We start from the raw sequence: 16,400 nt of genomic DNA on the forward strand, positions 1-16,400 counted from the left end.
GGCCCCGGCTGCCGCCATGGCGGACAGCGGCCCCGCAGGGGGCGCGGCGTTGGCGGCTCCGACCCCCGGACCGGGCAGTGGCGGCCCAGGGCCCCGCGTCTACTTTCAAAGTCCCCCTGGGGCTGCGGGCGAGGGCCCGGGCGGCGCGGACGACGACGGCCCAGTAAGGCGCCAAGGGAAGGTCACCGTCAAGTACGACCGTAAGGAGCTACGGAAGCGCCTCAACCTGGAAGAGTGGATCTTAGAGCAGCTCACGCGTCTCTACGACTGTCAGGTGTGGCCCCCGCCCCCCACTGGCACCCTCAGATCGGCCCCTAGTCGGGCTGCCCGGGATCCCACCTGAGCCCGCCTGTCACCCAGTCAATGGGCGCTCGCTTCCGCGCACCCCTCCTCTCTGCTCTCCCCGCCCCAAGCCTCTTCTTTCGTGGCTGACCCTAGTCACTCCCATCTCCTCTGCTGCCTCAGACCCTGCCTCTTGCAGCCTAGCTCGCGGTTGGGTCTACCCGGGGTCTTCCAGATCCCCCAAGGGCTAACCTGGGCCCTAGGCAGGAGGCAGAGTGCGAGCCCGGGCTGACGGGGCACTGGGAGGTCTAACCGGCTTAGTGCCGCTCACCCTAGACTGTGGCTAAAAGGCGAACAGGGCGATGGAGGGGCTGAGGGTTCGGGCTGTTCCAGGGCGCTAGTCTACAGCTCCCTGTAGGTACCGGGCGGGCCAGCCCACTCCCCGGTTCTGGTTCTCCACCCTGTGACTCCCCAGTTGCTCAGAGGGTGACTCAGGCCCCTGGGGGCAGGGTGGAGGAGTGGGCCTGCCCTGGAACACTGCTGAGTCCAGACTGGGTCGCTGCTTCCTGGGGGGAGGGGTGGTGAGCGCCCCCTCCCTCAACAGAGCAGAGGTCCTTTGTTTCCCTCTGCCTAGGCCTGGGGCCTTCCCCTGACCCCTCATGCTCACATCCCACCCCCCTCCTGGGGAACTGTGACAGGTGTTTGGGGGAGGGGGCGGGGAGGGGGGGAGCTGTGCTGAATGGGGACAGCTGGTTCCACCTGTGCTCTGGTGAGAAGGGGGGACCCGGAAGTTGAGGAGACACGTCTGTTGGGTTCTCAGGCCAGGCCCCCCCTGCCCTTGCTGTCTGGCACCCAGGGTGCCCGCTGGCTGAGACAGGAAGTTCCCCCCACACCGGGCAGTTTGCCTTGGCACAAGCCTGATCTGTTTTCCTCCTTGAGCAGCTGCCGTTGTCTGCTGGGCACAGGAGACCGGCCTCATCCTGGAGGGGGCAGGGACCTTGGCCTGAGGGAGCCCCTCTCACCCCTTGCCTCCCTCCTGTCTCCCCATCCCAGGAAGAGGAGATCCCAGAGCTGGAGATTGATGTGGATGAGCTCCTGGACATGGAGAGTGATGATACCCGGGCTGCCAGGGTCAAGGTGAGTGAGGGGGGGCTCCTGCCCTTTGGGGAAGCACCCGAGTTTCATTGGTCAGGATAGGCCAGCTCTGACTTTATGCTTAGCTGCTGCTTCCACAAAAGGTCAGAGGTTTGATTCCACCCACCACTGTGTAGGATAAATATGAGTAGTCTCCTCCAGTTAAGATTTACAGCCTTGGAGACCCAGGGGAGGGTGCCAGGTCTTGGAATCCCCTCTGTGGCAGTGACTGGGTACTTGTCCAGCTGTGAGGTACAGTGACATTTGTCAGCCTCGATAGCCAGAGCCACTTGGATGTTAACTACAGACACTAAGAACTCAGCACTCATCTCCTCCTTGCCTCCCCCCTTTCCCCTTGTCCTCTTAGGAGCTGCTGGTTGACTGTTACAAACCCACAGAGGTGAGTGGATTCCCCAAAAGGTAGGGGAAGGGGAAGAGGGGCTCCTTTGTCTTGGGGTCTAGTCTCCCTAGCACCCTCTCTCCTGCTTAGGCCTTTATCTCTGGCCTGCTGGACAAGATCCGGGGCATGCAGAAGCTGAGCACACCCCAGAAGAAGTGAGTCTCCAACCCTGTGAATGGTGGCTCCAGGACAATCGCTGCCCTTCGACCTCGTAGCAACAGCAATATTGGGGCCCTGCAGCCAGGCCTGGTGCCATGAGCAGGGATCCCTGTGCCCCGGCCCAGGGGCTTCTTCCCTTGCCCCCTCAGTTTTCCATTTTGGGGGGTTTTTTATTATTATTAAAGTGATGGGACTTTTTGTGTTTTTATATTGACTCTGCGGCGCGGGCCCTTTAATAAAGCTAGGCTACACCTTTGATGCAGCTCCCAGGCTCTGCTGCTTTCTTGGGGTGGGGGTGGGGGAACACACACACACACACTCACTCACTCACTCTCTCTCACTCACTCACTCTCTGCTCTCAGCTGCTGCCAGCTAAGCACTCCCAGGTGCCTGCAGGTCTTCCTGAGGGCCAAGTAGTCATGGCGATAGCCCAGTTGCTGGTTCCCAGAACAGGAGCTGGAAATGGCTGGGGAGCTGAGGGTGAGCAGAGCAGTACTGATGTCCACAGGCTAGGGCATTCCTTTACCTCCATACACAGGCTACCTTACCCTGCCCTCTGGGCTGGCAGTGGTGACCCTATAAAGTCCAGATGCCAAAGCTATGGTCATAGTACCTCAGGATCCATATACAAAAAAAGGCTCACTCTTTGGGCTTTGAAGGGTATTTTTTTGATTTTGGAAACAGTCTGGTCCCAGCTGATGGCATTATGCCCCTGCCCCTGCCCTGCCCCATCCCAGCGTGGCTACAGTTCAGAACGTCGCTCGATTTTGAGCAGCTCCACCTCGAACACCAGGGTCGCACCACCTGTGGGGAGAGGTGAGGTCAGGTTGAGCACCAGAGCTACAGGAGATGGGCTGGATGTGGAGATAGCAGGAGGCTCTATTACCTGGAATCTTTGGGGGTGCTCCCCGATCTCCATACCCTGTGAAGAAGAAAAACCCACTGAGCCAGGCCTTCCTCCGGCTCTGGCAAAGGGAGGGAAGATGTGCTGGAGATGGGAGGGGGCTGTCAGAGGCTCAAAGGAGGGGACACAAAGGCAAATAGTGGGCACAGATATGAGGGTCTTGTCCTGTTAGACTTGGAAGAGGCAAGCACTGAATGATCACAGGGGGTGGACTCTTCTATCTAGTAGATGAACCAGATTCTGCCCCACCATCCCACAAGTTCCCCAGACCTCAGGTTTCTTACCCAGCTCTGATGGGATCACCAGCTTCCGCTTCTCCCCTTCACACATCCTGTACGAGGACACATGCTTAGCACATGGTGGCACCCAGGCTCCCTGCCCACTCATCACCACAAACCCCCATTCTGCCTCCCATAGCTCTCCCAGACCACAACCATGGCCCCTTGCAAACTCACCCCAATAGCCCCTGGTCCCAGCCCTTGATGACCTGGCCAGTGCCAAGAGAGAAGACAAAAGGCTGGTTCTGGGGCAGGCTGCTATCAAACTCCGTCCCATCTTCCAGTTTCCCCTGTGGGGTAGTGGGAAGACCAATGAGGGCTGGAGAGCCTTCCTATCCCCTTCAGCTGCTGCCCCCATCAACTTGGCCCTCACAGTCCCTGCATTGCACAAAGCCCTGGACAGCTCACAGAAGTCATTCCATAGGTTAGAGGCCAACCTGGGTGCAAACAATACAGGACAGCTACGACCAAGGAAACTGGCTTAGAAAGAGCGGTTGACTTGCTCAGGAACCCCCACCTGGTTGGTGGAGAATTACAAAATGTTCAGGTTCCCAGAAGCCCCGCCCCCTCACTCACTGTGTAGTGCATATGCAGGACATCGCCTTTGCGGGACTTGATGGGACAGTGGTCCACCCTCTTCTTGACCCCGATCTGTAGCTTCCGCTTGCCCTCGGCTCCTACAGCCGTGGCCAAGGCGCTCAGGCAGATGGGCAGTACTGCCAAGACCCAGCTCAGCTTCATGTCGCTGCAAGCACAGACCCCAAAGGACAGACAAGGAGGAGGGCGGGGCACGCATGGAACACAGGCAGGTACCCAAAGATTCCACCCCTCCCCACTGTCCCCCTGGCCGCCACACTTACCAGTACAGTGAGAAGGGACCTTGACCGAGGACCCCAGCAGCGAGGGGAGGGGGTCAGGGGAGGCCACAGCAGCCGGGGCCCCGCCCCTTTGCTCACGCCCAGACCTTCCCTCCCTCCCAGTCCCCAGCCCCACTCTTCAGTTCCCATCAGTCCCTTTGCGTAAAGTCCAGATCCTTTCTGGCTGCACGGCGGACGTGCCCACGGGGCGACTCCATTCACGCCACACCCAGCTGCCTCCAGCCCAGCACACCCACACCTCTGCGGCGGCTGCAGGGGGCCGGCCTCGAGGCACCCATACATCGCCGCTGGGAGGTTCTGGGGAGCCCCTGTCCTCTGGGGGTACCCCCCAGCCCGGCCCTGTGCCGCCGCCTGGCACACCGCCCCAACTCTGAGCCCTTGGGGGCCTCCGGGGTACCCAGACTGGCCCTGTGTCGGGTGACTGTCGAGCCCGTTCCACCCACACCGCTTCTCCTGGAGGAGTTCTCGGCCTCCCACGTCCCCAGGCCCCACCACCACGGAGACCGCCCCCGCGTGGACGCCCAGGGCCATTGCTCAAGCCCAGTCCTTCCCTTGACTCCTTGGCCCCGCCCTTGCTTGAACGTGGCCCCGCCCCCGCCCCTGCAGCCCCGCCCTCCACAGAACTAAACCCCTCCTCCTGACCAGCAGCCCCGCCACTCACAGGCGGAGAGCCGGCTCCCTGTGCCTGAGCTCCGTCCCCCCTGGATGCTGAAAACGGGGCTTCACCCTCCAATTGTTCTGGCTCCTCCTCCAAGAGCCAGGCTCCTCCCCGCACCAGGCCTAGCCCCGCCCCCAGACGCCTAGCTCCGCCTCCCGCCGGCACCAGCTCAGAAGTCCCACTGGTCCCAGTTCCACGCCCCGCCCCACGTCCCAGGGCCCCGCCCCGATCGGCGTGAAGTCCCTCCCCCTGCGGCATCCCCAGGCAACTCCGACCCCAATCTCCAATCTCCTCGTAGCCAATCCCTCGTTGACACTCAAGGCCCCGGCCCGCTCCTGCCCGACCTGGTCCAGCCTGCCCTCGTGCACCCCGCTCCCCCAGCCCGGGCTGTGGCCCCCGCTCACCTCCTCGCCGCGCCCCCGGAGTCAACCCCAGTCGCTCTACCGCCTTTGCGCAGGCGCAGTACCGTCGCTACCAGGTGGGGCCACGCCGCCCTCCCTCATTGGACCGTGCGAACCTCGCGGCCACACGCCCACTGGAGCGGCTTCGCTCGTGGCTCCGCCTCCTGCGCCACCACGTGACCAATGCACAACTTCCGGTGGGACAGTCCATAAGGTTAGGTGAAAGTGACTTCCGTGAGGCCGCAGGCACTTCCGGTCGAGGTGAACCTGAGGTCAGGCGGGCTGCTCGGGGTCTTGAGTCACCATGCTACGTGGACACCAGCTCCTGACCTCTTTCATCCCTCCTGTTTGTCCCTGAGCCACTTTGTGACTCAGTCGAATGCAAGTTTCAGCGGGAGTCCCGAGGTTAAATTCTGGATCTGCCACCGACCCTGGCTGTGTGACCTTGAATAGTCCCTTTCCCTGGCAGCATCTGGTGTCCCTGCTTTTGGTGACACTCATTCTGTGGGGCCCTGGCGATAACGTGCAGCGCTGGGCTCGGACCCTGACTCGCTTTGGTCTTTCTTCCTCTCAGAACCGAAGCCCCACCCACACAGCCTTGAGGCGGGGCCCATTTCCCCATTGGGGGATCTGGCCATCAGTAGTGCCTGGTCGACACTATTTGCCACTTGGAGTAGTCACATGCATTCGAGAAGCAGCAAAACCTAAGTTTTGAGTGTTAAGGAGGCGGCCCACTTGAGATCAAATTCGTAGAGCAGTGAGCTTTTTATTGAATAACGGCTGACCTTAGAATTGAAGGTGAAATGAGATTTGTAGAAAGCATTGTAGGGATTAAGAGGGTTTGAGAGAGGGTAGCTCCAGGGCTCCCAGTCCTCACTCAGGTGAGTTGTGAGAAAAGCAGTGACATCGGTCGTTGGGAAACCAATGAACCCTGTCTCCAGTTGTTTTCTATTAAATCTACCCTTAGCTGCCTGTGACCCTAAGATTCCTCCTGCTGCCTCCAGTCTAATGCTCAGCAGAAAGCACTCCCACTCCTGCCGCGGGTAGTGGCATCTTTGGGGTAACCACTGCCCTTGAATGCAAAGCTTTGGTTCACATAGCCATGGGCACCAGAGACTGCAGCAGGGGTTAGATGCTGAATTGGGTTGGGTCAGAGGCAATTTGGGGGAGTGCTGGCTGCTGAGGGGAGCCTCAGAGGGAGCAAGAGAAGTGGAAACCCTGGGGTGAAGGGCATCTTTATCTTGCAAACCAAGTCCTCCAAACACAGACCTGGGCGTCTTTCAGGGAAGTGAGAGTGAGGTGGGAACAGGGCTCATGGTCAAACTTCAGGGAGCAGAACACAACAGATATGGGTCGTTTCAGATTTATAATATATTCAAGTTGCAATGAACCGCACTTTTCTCGTGTGTGTGTATATCTTATCATTAATAATACAGACACCATAATATGGCACAGGGTGTAATTTGATGATGTCATACTTAGATGTTCAATGATGAGTTTTGAAAAGATACTGATAATAAAATGCAATAATGGTAGGAAAAAGTATTTGACACAAGTTAGGACCAATTTATGAGAGTCAGTGGAATTAACTCCATTATGAACCGTGGTGTACGCCGGAACTATCTGTCCTCAGCGTCCTGTCTGCTGGAGAAAAAGGTGTTCTTTTCACTATCAAATGCAGACAGACCAAACTTCTCCAGAGCCCTGACCACGGCAAGTATGCGTGCCTTTGTGTAAACAGTGAAGACTCAGAGGGGCAGCTTATTAGACACAGTAGTCCATCTCCTTCCAGAAAGGGACCCTTGTCACGAGGGGAAGTGGGGGTCTGGTCCAGAGGATAGGAGTAGGAAACAGGAAGGGGGCCCACACATAAGTGTAAGGACCTGGTATTTCTGGCTCACCTAGGCCAGCTGTGGGGTCCCGGGCCTCATATCCTCCATCTTCACAAGGGAGGAAAACAGCTCTGGTCCAGGCAGCAGCGTGGTGCAGATACTCATGTCCTGTGAGCCAACCGCACAGCAACAAACACACAGGCAGGAACTACTCCTTCCATCTTTTATCAAGATTCAGGGTCACTGTTCTCAGACCAAAGCCCATTATCAGCCAGGATCAGGGTCTCTTCTTAGGGAGGGAGGAGTCCATGTAAGAGCTCACTTTCACAAGGTGATTAAAGACAGAGAGGGGACCCTGTTCTTCCCCAAACTGGTCCAAGACCTTGATGCCTCCAAGTCTCTGTCCAGCTGTGGCCACCTGGCTGGATGTTGGCCCTTGGGAGACAAGGGACGGCAGGAGAGTTTGAGACGTCCAGGTCTTAGAACAGTGTCTGTCCTGGTCAGGTCATGATGGATGGGCTGCCCTTGTCCCCTTCCTGGGGTGTAGCCTGCGAGCCAAGTGGCTCTACTGAGTTTGAAAAGCAGTGTGTCACCTTCGCAGCTTCCGGCACCTGAGGAGGGAAGAGGGGTTTGTTCAGTCCTCTGGATGACCATCTGCGGACTCCACTCTCATCTAACTCCTAGGAAGCCCCATCTAACCTGGCCCTAACAATGATAAACCCCATGGCCGTACTGTGGAGAAATGACGACAGCACCTCAGAAAGAGGTTGTGGACTGGATCCCACCACGTCCTCTGGCCTCTTAGTGGCCATAAGGTGGCACAAATATCCACCACCAGCCTTCTGGAAAGGCCAGAGCTTTGCAAACTGGCAAGCTAACACCTTCACTTCTCCTCTAGTCAGGTGTCACCTCTTCAAGGAGATCTTCAGCTTCTCAAAGATGGGGTCAGGGGGCCCTCACCAGGCGCTGGACTCCCACCGGCCTCATCTCCCATGGAAGAGTGTGAGGCTTGTTCACACTCACGCCTGAGCCAGCAGACACTTGGTAAATATTTGTTCAACACAGTCAACAGTTTCCACTTCCCTGGCTTTCTTCCCTCTGGCAGGCACATGCTGGAGCTGCTCCAGGGCCCGTCCGGAGGCCTGTCAAGCCCCAGCCTGGAGGCCACAAGCCCCTCACCTGCAGGTGTCTGGGTTGAGCTCTAAGCCCCGCCCTTGGCAACGGAGGAAGCTGCGGCGTCGGCAGCGACAGCGGCAGGTCCGGGGTTCAGGGCGCTGGCGGCGCTGGGCACAGGGTGGGCAGAGGGGCCTGGGGCTGGAGTGGGATGGATGATGTCAGCTGGGGAAGGTGCTCTGGGGATGGAGTCCCAGCCCGGAACGGAGCGGGGCTGGGGGCGGTGACGGGGAGTGGCAGCCCTAGGAGGAGAAGCAACATGTCTGGGGCGGGAAGGAAGAGGCTTCCCAAGAGCTGGGGTCCAGTCAGAGCACATGGATTTGGGGAGCAGATGGAAAGGGGGGCAAGTTAGAAGAAAAAGAGGGAGGACACCACAGTTCTCTGACACCCACGGATGTCAGGTCCCAAGCCCACCCTGTCTGTCAGCCTGGGCTGCACCCCACCTTGGGCTCACCTGTCGGGCTTCCCAGCACTGTCTCTTTGTTTCGGTCTGAAAGGTTAGAAAGACAAATAGAAACAAGAAAAGGGAGGCTTAGGCAATCCCAGCATCCTGCTCTCTTGTCCTAGAACCCAGGCCCACCCCACCTCTCTTTCTAGAAACCTGGCCCCACCCATGGGTTCCCCTCCACCAGCACCCCCCGAGCCTGGTGTCTGCAGGCACAGAAGGTGGGCCTGGCTGGCACCTGCATTCACATTGGCTGTGCTCTTCCAGGGACATCTCCCCCAGCTGGCTGCTAGGGTACCGGATCATGAGGATCTGTGCTCAGGAGGAGGACAGGGAGACAGTGAGCAGGGCAGAGAAAGGGGGTGCTCCAGGGCTGCATGGGTAGCAGCCCGCCCAGCAGCCAGGACCCGGGGCCTCCACACTCCCTGTGCCCACCTGCCGCAGTACCTGCATTCGCACTTGGTGTTGGCCTGTGGGCACGCACTCCAGGCCGTCGTCGGGGCAGCAGCCACCACAGCGGTGCACAGTCACACAGCTAGGCACAAGCTGCTTGGTCACAGTGCCCATGAGCTCCACTGTCAGGGGCACTACCACCTCCCGTGGCTGGCAGGCGGCGCGGGCGTATACGTCGATCCATGATACCACTGGGGGCAGGTGGGGAAGGGCTGAAGCTTGCTGGGATTTCCTGTACCCCTGCCCTCCTCCCACCCAATAAATCTGAGTTTCTGCATCGTGGCCACTTCCACCTGCCTCCCCCTGCCCTGGCTATCCAGAACCCAGGAACCCCACTGCCTCAAGTCTTTCCTGCTCGGTAACATTTCCATCTTGTATTGCAGACAGAAGAGGACAGAAACACCATGTCTGGGCTTGTACCAGCCCACTCTCATAAAGTTACTGACCCCTCTTACCTTTCTTCTGGTGACTAGGGGCATCAGGCTGGGAAGCAGGGGCCTGTGGAAAGGAGACCTGAGATGGGGGACGCCCCTAGACCTAGGTGTTCTCTAGGAAAGGTTGGCCCCATTGCTGTCCCAGGGTTCTAGCCCCCAAGTCAGAAGGCTTTGCTTTGATGCTGAGATCATCTCAGGTTTCTCTGTGTCAGTGGTCCTTGATTCACCTGGTCACCTGGGACTTTCTCTGGCCCATACCCCACCTGGCATGCTCTGTGGGCGACGCTGAATCTAAGCTTTGGGGCTGGCCTTGTGCTGGAGGCCACAGGTCAGGGACAGGCACAGTGGGCAGCGAACTAGGTCCTGCAGGCACCAAGGTGGCTCCGCCCCCAGCTGCTCCCAGGGGACAGGATAGGATGGGGGAGTGGCCCTTGGTTGGGTTGGTGGGGCTGACTAGAGGGGCGCCTCTTGGGATATACCTGGACCCTGGGATGCCCCTGTCCGGACCGGACCCTGTGGCTCCCCAGCCAAGGCGCGGTACCTCTCCACTTCCGCCAACCTTGAGAGGGCACGGCGGGCAGCGGGGCTACACGTACCTGGGCGGGGGCCAGCTGCAGGAGCGTGGCAAACAGCAGGCGCCGGAGCAGGGGGCCCATGGTGGCCTTGGGGGCCGCACTCCTGGGGCGCCCGCATCGCCCTAGCCTGGCGGCGCGGGGTGCGGCGGCAGCCACAGACCCATGGCGCGGGGAGCAGGGGCCGGGCGAGGGGGGCGCCTCCTCCACGGCCCCCTCCCAAGTCCCGGGCACCGGCAGAGCAGCGGAGGAGCGGCGGTGGTGGCGGGAGGAGCTGGGCGGGTGGGCAGCAGGCGGCAATAGTGGGGATGGTGGGGGTAGTGGGGGGCCGGGCTGGGGCTGGCGAGCGGGCAGCTCATGTGACCCGGACACGCGCTCCCCACCCGGCCCTGGGACGGGGGCGGGGCAGGGGCTGCGGCCCGCCCTCCACACGCCTCCTCCTGCTGCAGTGGGACAGACGGGCAGGACCGCCCAGGAGGCCGGGCTCCGGGGTAGCCAGAAAGGGAGGGCTGGCCTGGGCCCCAAGACGAGGTCCAGCACTGTGCAAGCTCAAAGAGGACTGGACAGGAGCACTGAAAATGACTTTATTGCAAGAGCTTGGGGGGTGCTGGGAGCCTTGGGAGAGAAAGACTGAGGGGAAACCCAGCAGGCGCCGTCTAGGCGGCCCCTCAGGGACCAGAATCTGGGGGCGCGATCTCAGGGTCCAGGGATGGCTGCTGTCTCTGCGCTCGTTCCTGTTGAAGTCTGGTTCTGTTGGCCCTGCAGAGGAAACATCCACTGGCTGGAGTGTGTGTGGGGGGGGGGGGGGTACTGGGGGTGCTGAGAAAGTGAGGACAGGACAGAGCAGGGACAGACCTGGCCCGAGCCCTCGTGTCGTTGTAGATGGCAGTGATGATCCGATCCTTTTCATCCATGAAGTTGCGGTGCATCTGCTCCAGCTTCCTACAAGGGGTTACTGTGCACCCAAGGGACCCCCAGGTCCTGCTCCCTCCCATGCCACATCAGGGTCTCACAGCTCTCCATATGGGAGATGTCAGCCTAACCCTACCTGTGGTGAAGAGGAAAGGGACCCAGTGGGGGCCAGGACCACTCCAGGGCTCATCGGTGACTGAAGGCCCCAGCTGGGGCAAAGAGCTCTAGACATCCTTGCCGGAGACTCAAAAGGTGGTCCATCTGACCACACCCCTGAACCAGGTAGGCTGCTGGGGTCTGTGAGTGTCTGCTGTGAAAACCACGGCCTCAGCTGAGTGAAAGTGGGGGGTTCTCATCTGGCTGAATGCCTCCGAGTGAGCGAGGGAGGCTGCGCTGGCCAGGACCAGCAAGAATGCATCACGTTCTTATGATTTTGGCTTGCTCCAGTGCCTCCTGGCAGCTGGCACCCAAGCATTACATTCAAATTATAAAAAACAGAAAATGATAACGTTAGCCATCAGTGCCTCTGCCAAGCAAGAGGCGGCTCCAGAGAACAGGCTTAATGAAGTTCTGCGCTTGAGGAACACAGGGATGGAGGCCTTGGGGATGGCCTGCTGACCTTACAGCCTGCCCTGCCCTGCCCTCCTGCGCACACCCACCATCTGAGGAGGCAGAGCGCACCTGAAGGCAACGTAGTGCAGGACCATGCCTGCCAGCATGAACAGGAGGCAGTATCCCAGCACCTGTTGGTTGTGTCTGCGTAGCCGCAACCTGGCCTCAGGCCCCTGCGGTGTCGCACGATGGAACTGGGCCCAGTACTGTGCATTGGGTGGTTCCTTGGAGCTGCTGGGAGAGACAGAGGGACAGTGTGGGTGGGGATGAGGCTCACCAGACTTGGGGGAATGAGCTGGGGGTGGGACTACTTACCTATGTGCCTGGTAGGAAGGACTGCGATAGGCTGCAGGCCCCGAGGACTGCGGGGGGCTCCATGAACGGAGCTGGTGGTCATAGTTGCGCCGGCTCTGCTCATGGCTGAGCACGCGGTAGGCCTCGCTCAGCTCCACAAAGAGGTTATGTAGGGCTGGGTTCCCCAGGTCCCGGTCGGGGTGCAGCTAGGGTGGGCAGGAAAAAGATGAGGGGAGTGCTGCCTCATCATCTCCATGATGTCCACCCACAAAGGCTCATATCACTTCCAGAGGCCCTGGCCTGCAGTGTGGCCCTTGAATTCAGGTCCATCCACCCCATCCACCCTGCTCTCCTCGTATGCCCCAGTCCAGGTCTTCTCAGTCCACAGTGAACAGGCATGTCAGAACCAATCCCAGGCCTTGCGACAGGGAAGATGGTGATAGTCTTCAAGGAGTACCTAGTTCTGAGAATTTGAGCGCTCACTCCCCCATCTGGCTCGGGCTTCCCCTGCTTCTCTTAGCATCACAAGTACCTCTTTGGACTTGGTGAAGAAAGCTCGTTTAATTTCTGCAGGGCTGGCTCCGGGATGCACACCTAGTAATTCATAGTAGTTACTGGGGCCAGACCTGCGGGAACCCAGGAGATACTCACTCCTTACTGTACACCCAGCTTTGATGGGCCACACCCACTCTCACTGAGTGAGCAGGGAGACCCACACATTCAGCCTTCAGGGCTTCTTCCTTGAGCTTGTTCTGAGCCTCTGAGCCATCTGCCCAGAAAGACATGTTGGAGGACTGAACAAGTCCCTGGTCCTCTACACTGGGCATCCCCAAAGGGGATGAGGCCCTGAAATTTCCAGGAGTCCCCATCTGGCCCAGCCCCCCAGGTGGGCACCAGGCTTCTTTGCTGGTCCCAGCTCTTGGAGGCTGCGGGGCTGAGGCAAGCCTAGCTCCTAAATCCTCTTCCCTTTGAGTGTTGCAGGCATAGTACAGACCAGATCCTTGGTCCCTGCTGAGTATGAGCCTCAGACTCCTTGCATCTGAGAGACCCAAAGACCTTCTTTAAAGAATCCAGATTCCTGAGCCCACCTTGCTCCTCCATCTCCCAATCTCCAGGGCGGAGCACAGGGATGTGCTTGCACTGACCCCCTCTCCAGGTGGCCTATGTGCAGCAATGGTTCACAACCACGTGTTGTGGAAAGCACACAGGGCTTGAACAAGTGGGATCAGGTAACTTAATCCTCCGTGTCCTCATCAGTGACAAGCCTGAGACAAGCCAGTAAGGAACGTGGCGGAGTAGGGACGATGGCCATCGTCTGAGACCGAACGCAGGGGGTCAGCCCTAACAAAAACCCACTCAACGGCTGGGCCGGACTCACCGCTGCCCGGCGGCCGCTCCGAGGAGCCGGGTGGGCGGGCTGCGGGGCCACAGTCGACACAGACGCAAGGGCAGCAGGGGCAACATGATGGCGGGCGAGCAGCTGGGGAAAGGAGAGCGGAGTGCATGGAGCCCAGGCTCGCGCCGGACTTGAAGCACTTCGGGAAGGGGCCCGGTCCGGTTTTCTTGCGAAGGAAAACTGACGCAAACACGGGAAGCCCAACGGCGGTAGTGCCTTTCCGCTCAGCGGCCCTGGGCCTGTCCCCAGCTCTGACCCAGGAGTCCAGGAACCTGCTCTGCATCACTCCCGGGGCCTGAACCGCTGACCTAGCCACCGAGACCCTCTCCCAGATGCCCCAGGAGGGGAGGAGGGCGCGGGAGGGGCCCCGATCTAGCCCCGCCCTCCCATCTAGCCCCGCCCCCACTGTGCTCACGGACCCAGCTGCCATTTCCTAAGTCCACCCGCCCCGAATCCCCATTGGCTTAGACATCAAGACCACGCCCATCACCCCGGAAGGGGCGGGTGGCCGAATGACACATCTCTTGGCCCCCGTACACCTATTGGTTTTTGAAGCCGTGGGCCCGCCCCCAGAAGTCCGGTTTGCGGGTATGAGAACTCGCGACCAAACCAAGCCTCTAGGCTGCTTCGCAGCCTAACCTTCAGTGACTTTCCCAGGCAGCTGCTATCGTTCTGCCCCACAGACATGGTTGCTCGGCGCCTCACACAGAGCAGACTCCCACCCCACGGCGGGGAAACTGATTAAGAACACTGCCACTGTGGTCATCCCGCGTGCAGATGGGGACACGACACTGGCTGTCTCATTTTGGAAGTTTTCTTCCGAGTCATTTACCTTGCTTTCTCCTTTCACCCAAGGTTCATCTAGAGGTCTGTGTTTCCAGGAAAGAACGGACACCAATAGAATTAAAGAATAAAGTCTTTTATTGTCTTCAGAGCTGTGGTGATAGGGCCGGGGACTCGCAGGCGCTGCCCTGGAGCCGGCTGTACAGGAGGACGGCGCCTTTGGCTGAGGGACAGAGCTCGGTCCAGATCTCGGCCTCCTGCAGCCTCCGGACGCTCTGCGGGGAGACCCGAATGTCCAACTCTAGTCCTGGTGTCTCCTTCCTGTACGAGCCGAGGTTTATAGAACCTCAGAGCTTCCTGCCCTACACTCTCCCCGGGAGGCATGGCGAAGGGCTGGGAAGGTCCTGGTCCTCCCTCTGCACCCTAATGAGGCCCTAAGAGATGGGAGTCCTCATCTGGCCCCACTCCACCTCTGGACACCAGGCCTCTTTGCAGCAAGTCCCCAAGCCACAACACCCTTGGCCCAGGCAAAGTAAGGTTTGTCACAACGCACCTGTGTTTCCACAAAGATAATTCCTGTGGACTCGTGGGCCTCGGGTCCCCCACTCAGGTAGTGATTCCTCACCTGCTCGGAAGTCAGGCTACACCTGGATGACGACAGGAGGCTGGGTTGGTGGGCTGCCAGGCCCTCCTTGTGGCGCTCCAGCCACCTCCCTACCCCATCCTGTCCCAGCTCACTCACTCCACAAAGAACTCAGCACTCGCTCGGCCGGCGCTGGTCTCATTGCAGGCGATGCCCAGCAGCAGGGGCTTGCTCAGGGTGAGCGGAGGCAGGTTCACCTGGAGGCAGGGATCCCACCTGTCAGTGCCTACCCCTCTATGTGGTGCACAGCCCCTTACCTTGGAACGGCATTTTACAGTTTGTAGGTCAAGTGGACAGAATCATAGAACCTGAGATCCTGCGCCTGTTGGGGTTTGCAGGCGGGAAACCAACTCAGAGAGACTGAAGGGTGGGCCTGGACCACCCAAGAACTGGAATTCTGATTTCCTCCTCTTCCCACAAACCCAGGGAGCCCAGCTGCCAAGGCAAGTGCTCCCCTCAACGCTGATCTGAGGCATTCTGACATGATCTGTTCCCCCCACCCCTCCCCCACACTCCCACCTCCCATAGGGCCACCTCCTCACTTCATCACAGATCTCCTGCAGGACACTGGAGAAGAGCTCACGCACCACCAGCGCCCCAGGGAGGTCCTCATGCCGGGGGCTGTGACCAGGGCACAGAGTCTGCAAGAAGTCAAGGGCAGACCCTTTTCTGACCCTGTCCTCCCACCAGTACTTGCTGACTTGTGACCTGATGTGTGCAGGGTAGAAACACTAGTGATCCCCAACTGTGTGTGTGTGTGTGTGTGTGTGTGTGTGTGTGTGTGCGCGCGCGCTGTCAAATCAGATCTGACTGGTAAAGGAGGATATTGCCCCTCCTTCTCCAGCAGAGCATCTGGTGGATTCGAACCATGGACCTCTGGGATTGCAGTGCAGCTTCTTGCCACTAGGCCACCAGAGCTCCCTCAACTGCCTTTTTTAAGATGGACAGCCAGATCCTCAGCTGGGGACACAAGATCACACAGATTATCTGCATGGAGTAGGATGTCTCTCTCACCCTCTCCTCTCATTGCCCAGCATCAGGAAGGTCTAGGGAGGAGTCAGCGGTGAAGCTGAGGGGTTGTCTGGAGCAAAGTCCCTCAGAGGAGCAGCAGACTGACCCCACACAAGTTACTCATGGATTACCACCTGCATCCACCCAGCTCAGGCCCCAAGACCCATTTAAGGGACGATCTGGGGTGCTCAGAACTTTCCTAAACGAGTCAGATCTTTATACCCAGCCTCACATCTCACCTGAGGCTCAGGGTGACCACCAGGCACGTCCACCATCCCAGGAGCCTCGGCCACCTGCCGAGATCGTCGAAGGAAGACAAGGAAGTCATCTGCAGTGGCCAACGCAGCGCCCACCCCTAGTGGATCGGCCAGGTAGGCCTGTTTGTCACCCCAGTCGACAGCCCCTTGATGTCGCAGCCAGGCAGCTGAGCTGGCCCAGTTGGTGCCCAGGAAGTCTCGGTAGGAAGTGAGGCCCAGATGCAGGAGCAGCTGTGGTTCTGGAGAGCCTGTGGGCGCCAAGGTGGCCGAGTGCAAGCGGAATTTGGGGGCATCAAACAGCCATGGCTGGGCCTGTAGTCGGTTCTCCCAGACAGTAGTGATGGCCTCGTCCCCACCGGGCAGTGGGCGACGATCATAGGCTGGGCTCAGTTCAACTCGCACCTGCTCTTCAAACAGCCCACCTCGGGGGCACTGAAGCAACAAAGACACCTCGGGGTCCATGGTCTGGACAGGGCAGCTCTGGGGAAG

The 16,400-nt window shown here is 59.4% G+C and overlaps 5 protein-coding genes across 7 annotated transcripts; 1 reads left to right on the forward strand and 4 right to left on the reverse strand.

Moving 5' to 3' along the window:
- Positions 1–6: 6 nt before the first annotated feature.
- On the forward strand, positions 7–2,240 carry PPP1R14B (protein phosphatase 1, regulatory (inhibitor) subunit 14B). The gene is made up of 4 exons (XM_006901499.1): positions 7–274; positions 1,336–1,419; positions 1,784–1,816; positions 1,907–2,240. Exons 1-4 carry the CDS (start codon positions 17–19, stop codon positions 1,973–1,975), a joined length of 444 nt encoding a protein of 147 aa, XP_006901561.1. The 5' UTR covers positions 7–16; the 3' UTR covers positions 1,976–2,240.
- Positions 2,241–2,638: 398 nt separating this feature from the next.
- On the reverse strand, positions 2,639–5,292 carry FKBP2 (FK506 binding protein 2, 13kDa). Of its 2 annotated transcripts, none has more exons than XM_006901500.1 (6): positions 5,098–5,292; positions 3,734–3,902; positions 3,335–3,447; positions 3,164–3,210; positions 2,862–2,897; positions 2,639–2,779 (listed from the first exon to the last, which is right to left on the reverse strand). In XM_006901500.1, the coding sequence occupies exons 2-6, from the start codon at positions 3,896–3,898 to the stop codon at positions 2,718–2,720; spliced, it is 423 nt and encodes a 140-aa protein (XP_006901562.1). In that variant the 5' UTR covers positions 3,899–3,902; positions 5,098–5,292; the 3' UTR covers positions 2,639–2,717. The 2 variants fall into 2 exon arrangements, with proteins under 2 accessions (XP_006901562.1, XP_006901563.1); XM_006901501.1 differs by lacking the exon at positions 5,098–5,292 and adding an exon at positions 4,018–4,113.
- A 2,151-nt stretch (positions 5,293–7,443) lies between these two features.
- VEGFB (vascular endothelial growth factor B) lies at positions 7,444–10,291 on the reverse strand. Of its 2 annotated transcripts, none has more exons than XM_006901502.1 (7): positions 10,028–10,291; positions 9,453–9,495; positions 8,992–9,188; positions 8,783–8,856; positions 8,554–8,589; positions 8,106–8,341; positions 7,444–7,537 (listed from the first exon to the last, which is right to left on the reverse strand). In XM_006901502.1, exons 1-6 carry the CDS (start codon positions 10,085–10,087, stop codon positions 8,128–8,130), a joined length of 624 nt encoding a protein of 207 aa, XP_006901564.1. In that variant the 5' UTR covers positions 10,088–10,291; the 3' UTR covers positions 7,444–7,537; positions 8,106–8,127. The 2 variants fall into 2 exon arrangements, with proteins under 2 accessions (XP_006901564.1, XP_006901565.1); XM_006901503.1 differs by having other exon boundaries at positions 7,516–7,537; positions 8,106–8,240.
- A 380-nt stretch (positions 10,292–10,671) lies between these two features.
- On the reverse strand, positions 10,672–13,288 carry DNAJC4 (DnaJ (Hsp40) homolog, subfamily C, member 4). Its single transcript, XM_006901533.1, has 6 exons — positions 13,200–13,288; positions 12,354–12,447; positions 11,843–12,027; positions 11,597–11,758; positions 10,859–10,945; positions 10,672–10,762 (listed from the first exon to the last, which is right to left on the reverse strand). Exons 1-6 carry the CDS (start codon positions 13,283–13,285, stop codon positions 10,672–10,674), a joined length of 705 nt encoding a protein of 234 aa, XP_006901595.1. The 5' UTR covers positions 13,286–13,288.
- Positions 13,289–14,146: 858 nt separating this feature from the next.
- NUDT22 (nudix (nucleoside diphosphate linked moiety X)-type motif 22) lies at positions 14,147–16,386 on the reverse strand. Its single transcript, XM_006901534.1, has 5 exons — positions 15,894–16,386; positions 15,186–15,284; positions 14,743–14,840; positions 14,554–14,647; positions 14,147–14,275 (listed from the first exon to the last, which is right to left on the reverse strand). The coding sequence occupies exons 1-5, from the start codon at positions 16,371–16,373 to the stop codon at positions 14,147–14,149; spliced, it is 900 nt and encodes a 299-aa protein (XP_006901596.1). The 5' UTR covers positions 16,374–16,386.
- Between the last annotated feature and the right edge of the window lie 14 nt (positions 16,387–16,400).

Source organism: Elephantulus edwardii, unplaced genomic scaffold, assembly GCF_000299155.1.
Source record: "Elephantulus edwardii isolate Elephantulus edwardi_28Jun2011 unplaced genomic scaffold, EleEdw1.0 scaffold00328, whole genome shotgun sequence".
NCBI lineage: Eukaryota > Metazoa > Chordata > Mammalia > Macroscelidea > Macroscelididae > Elephantulus > Elephantulus edwardii.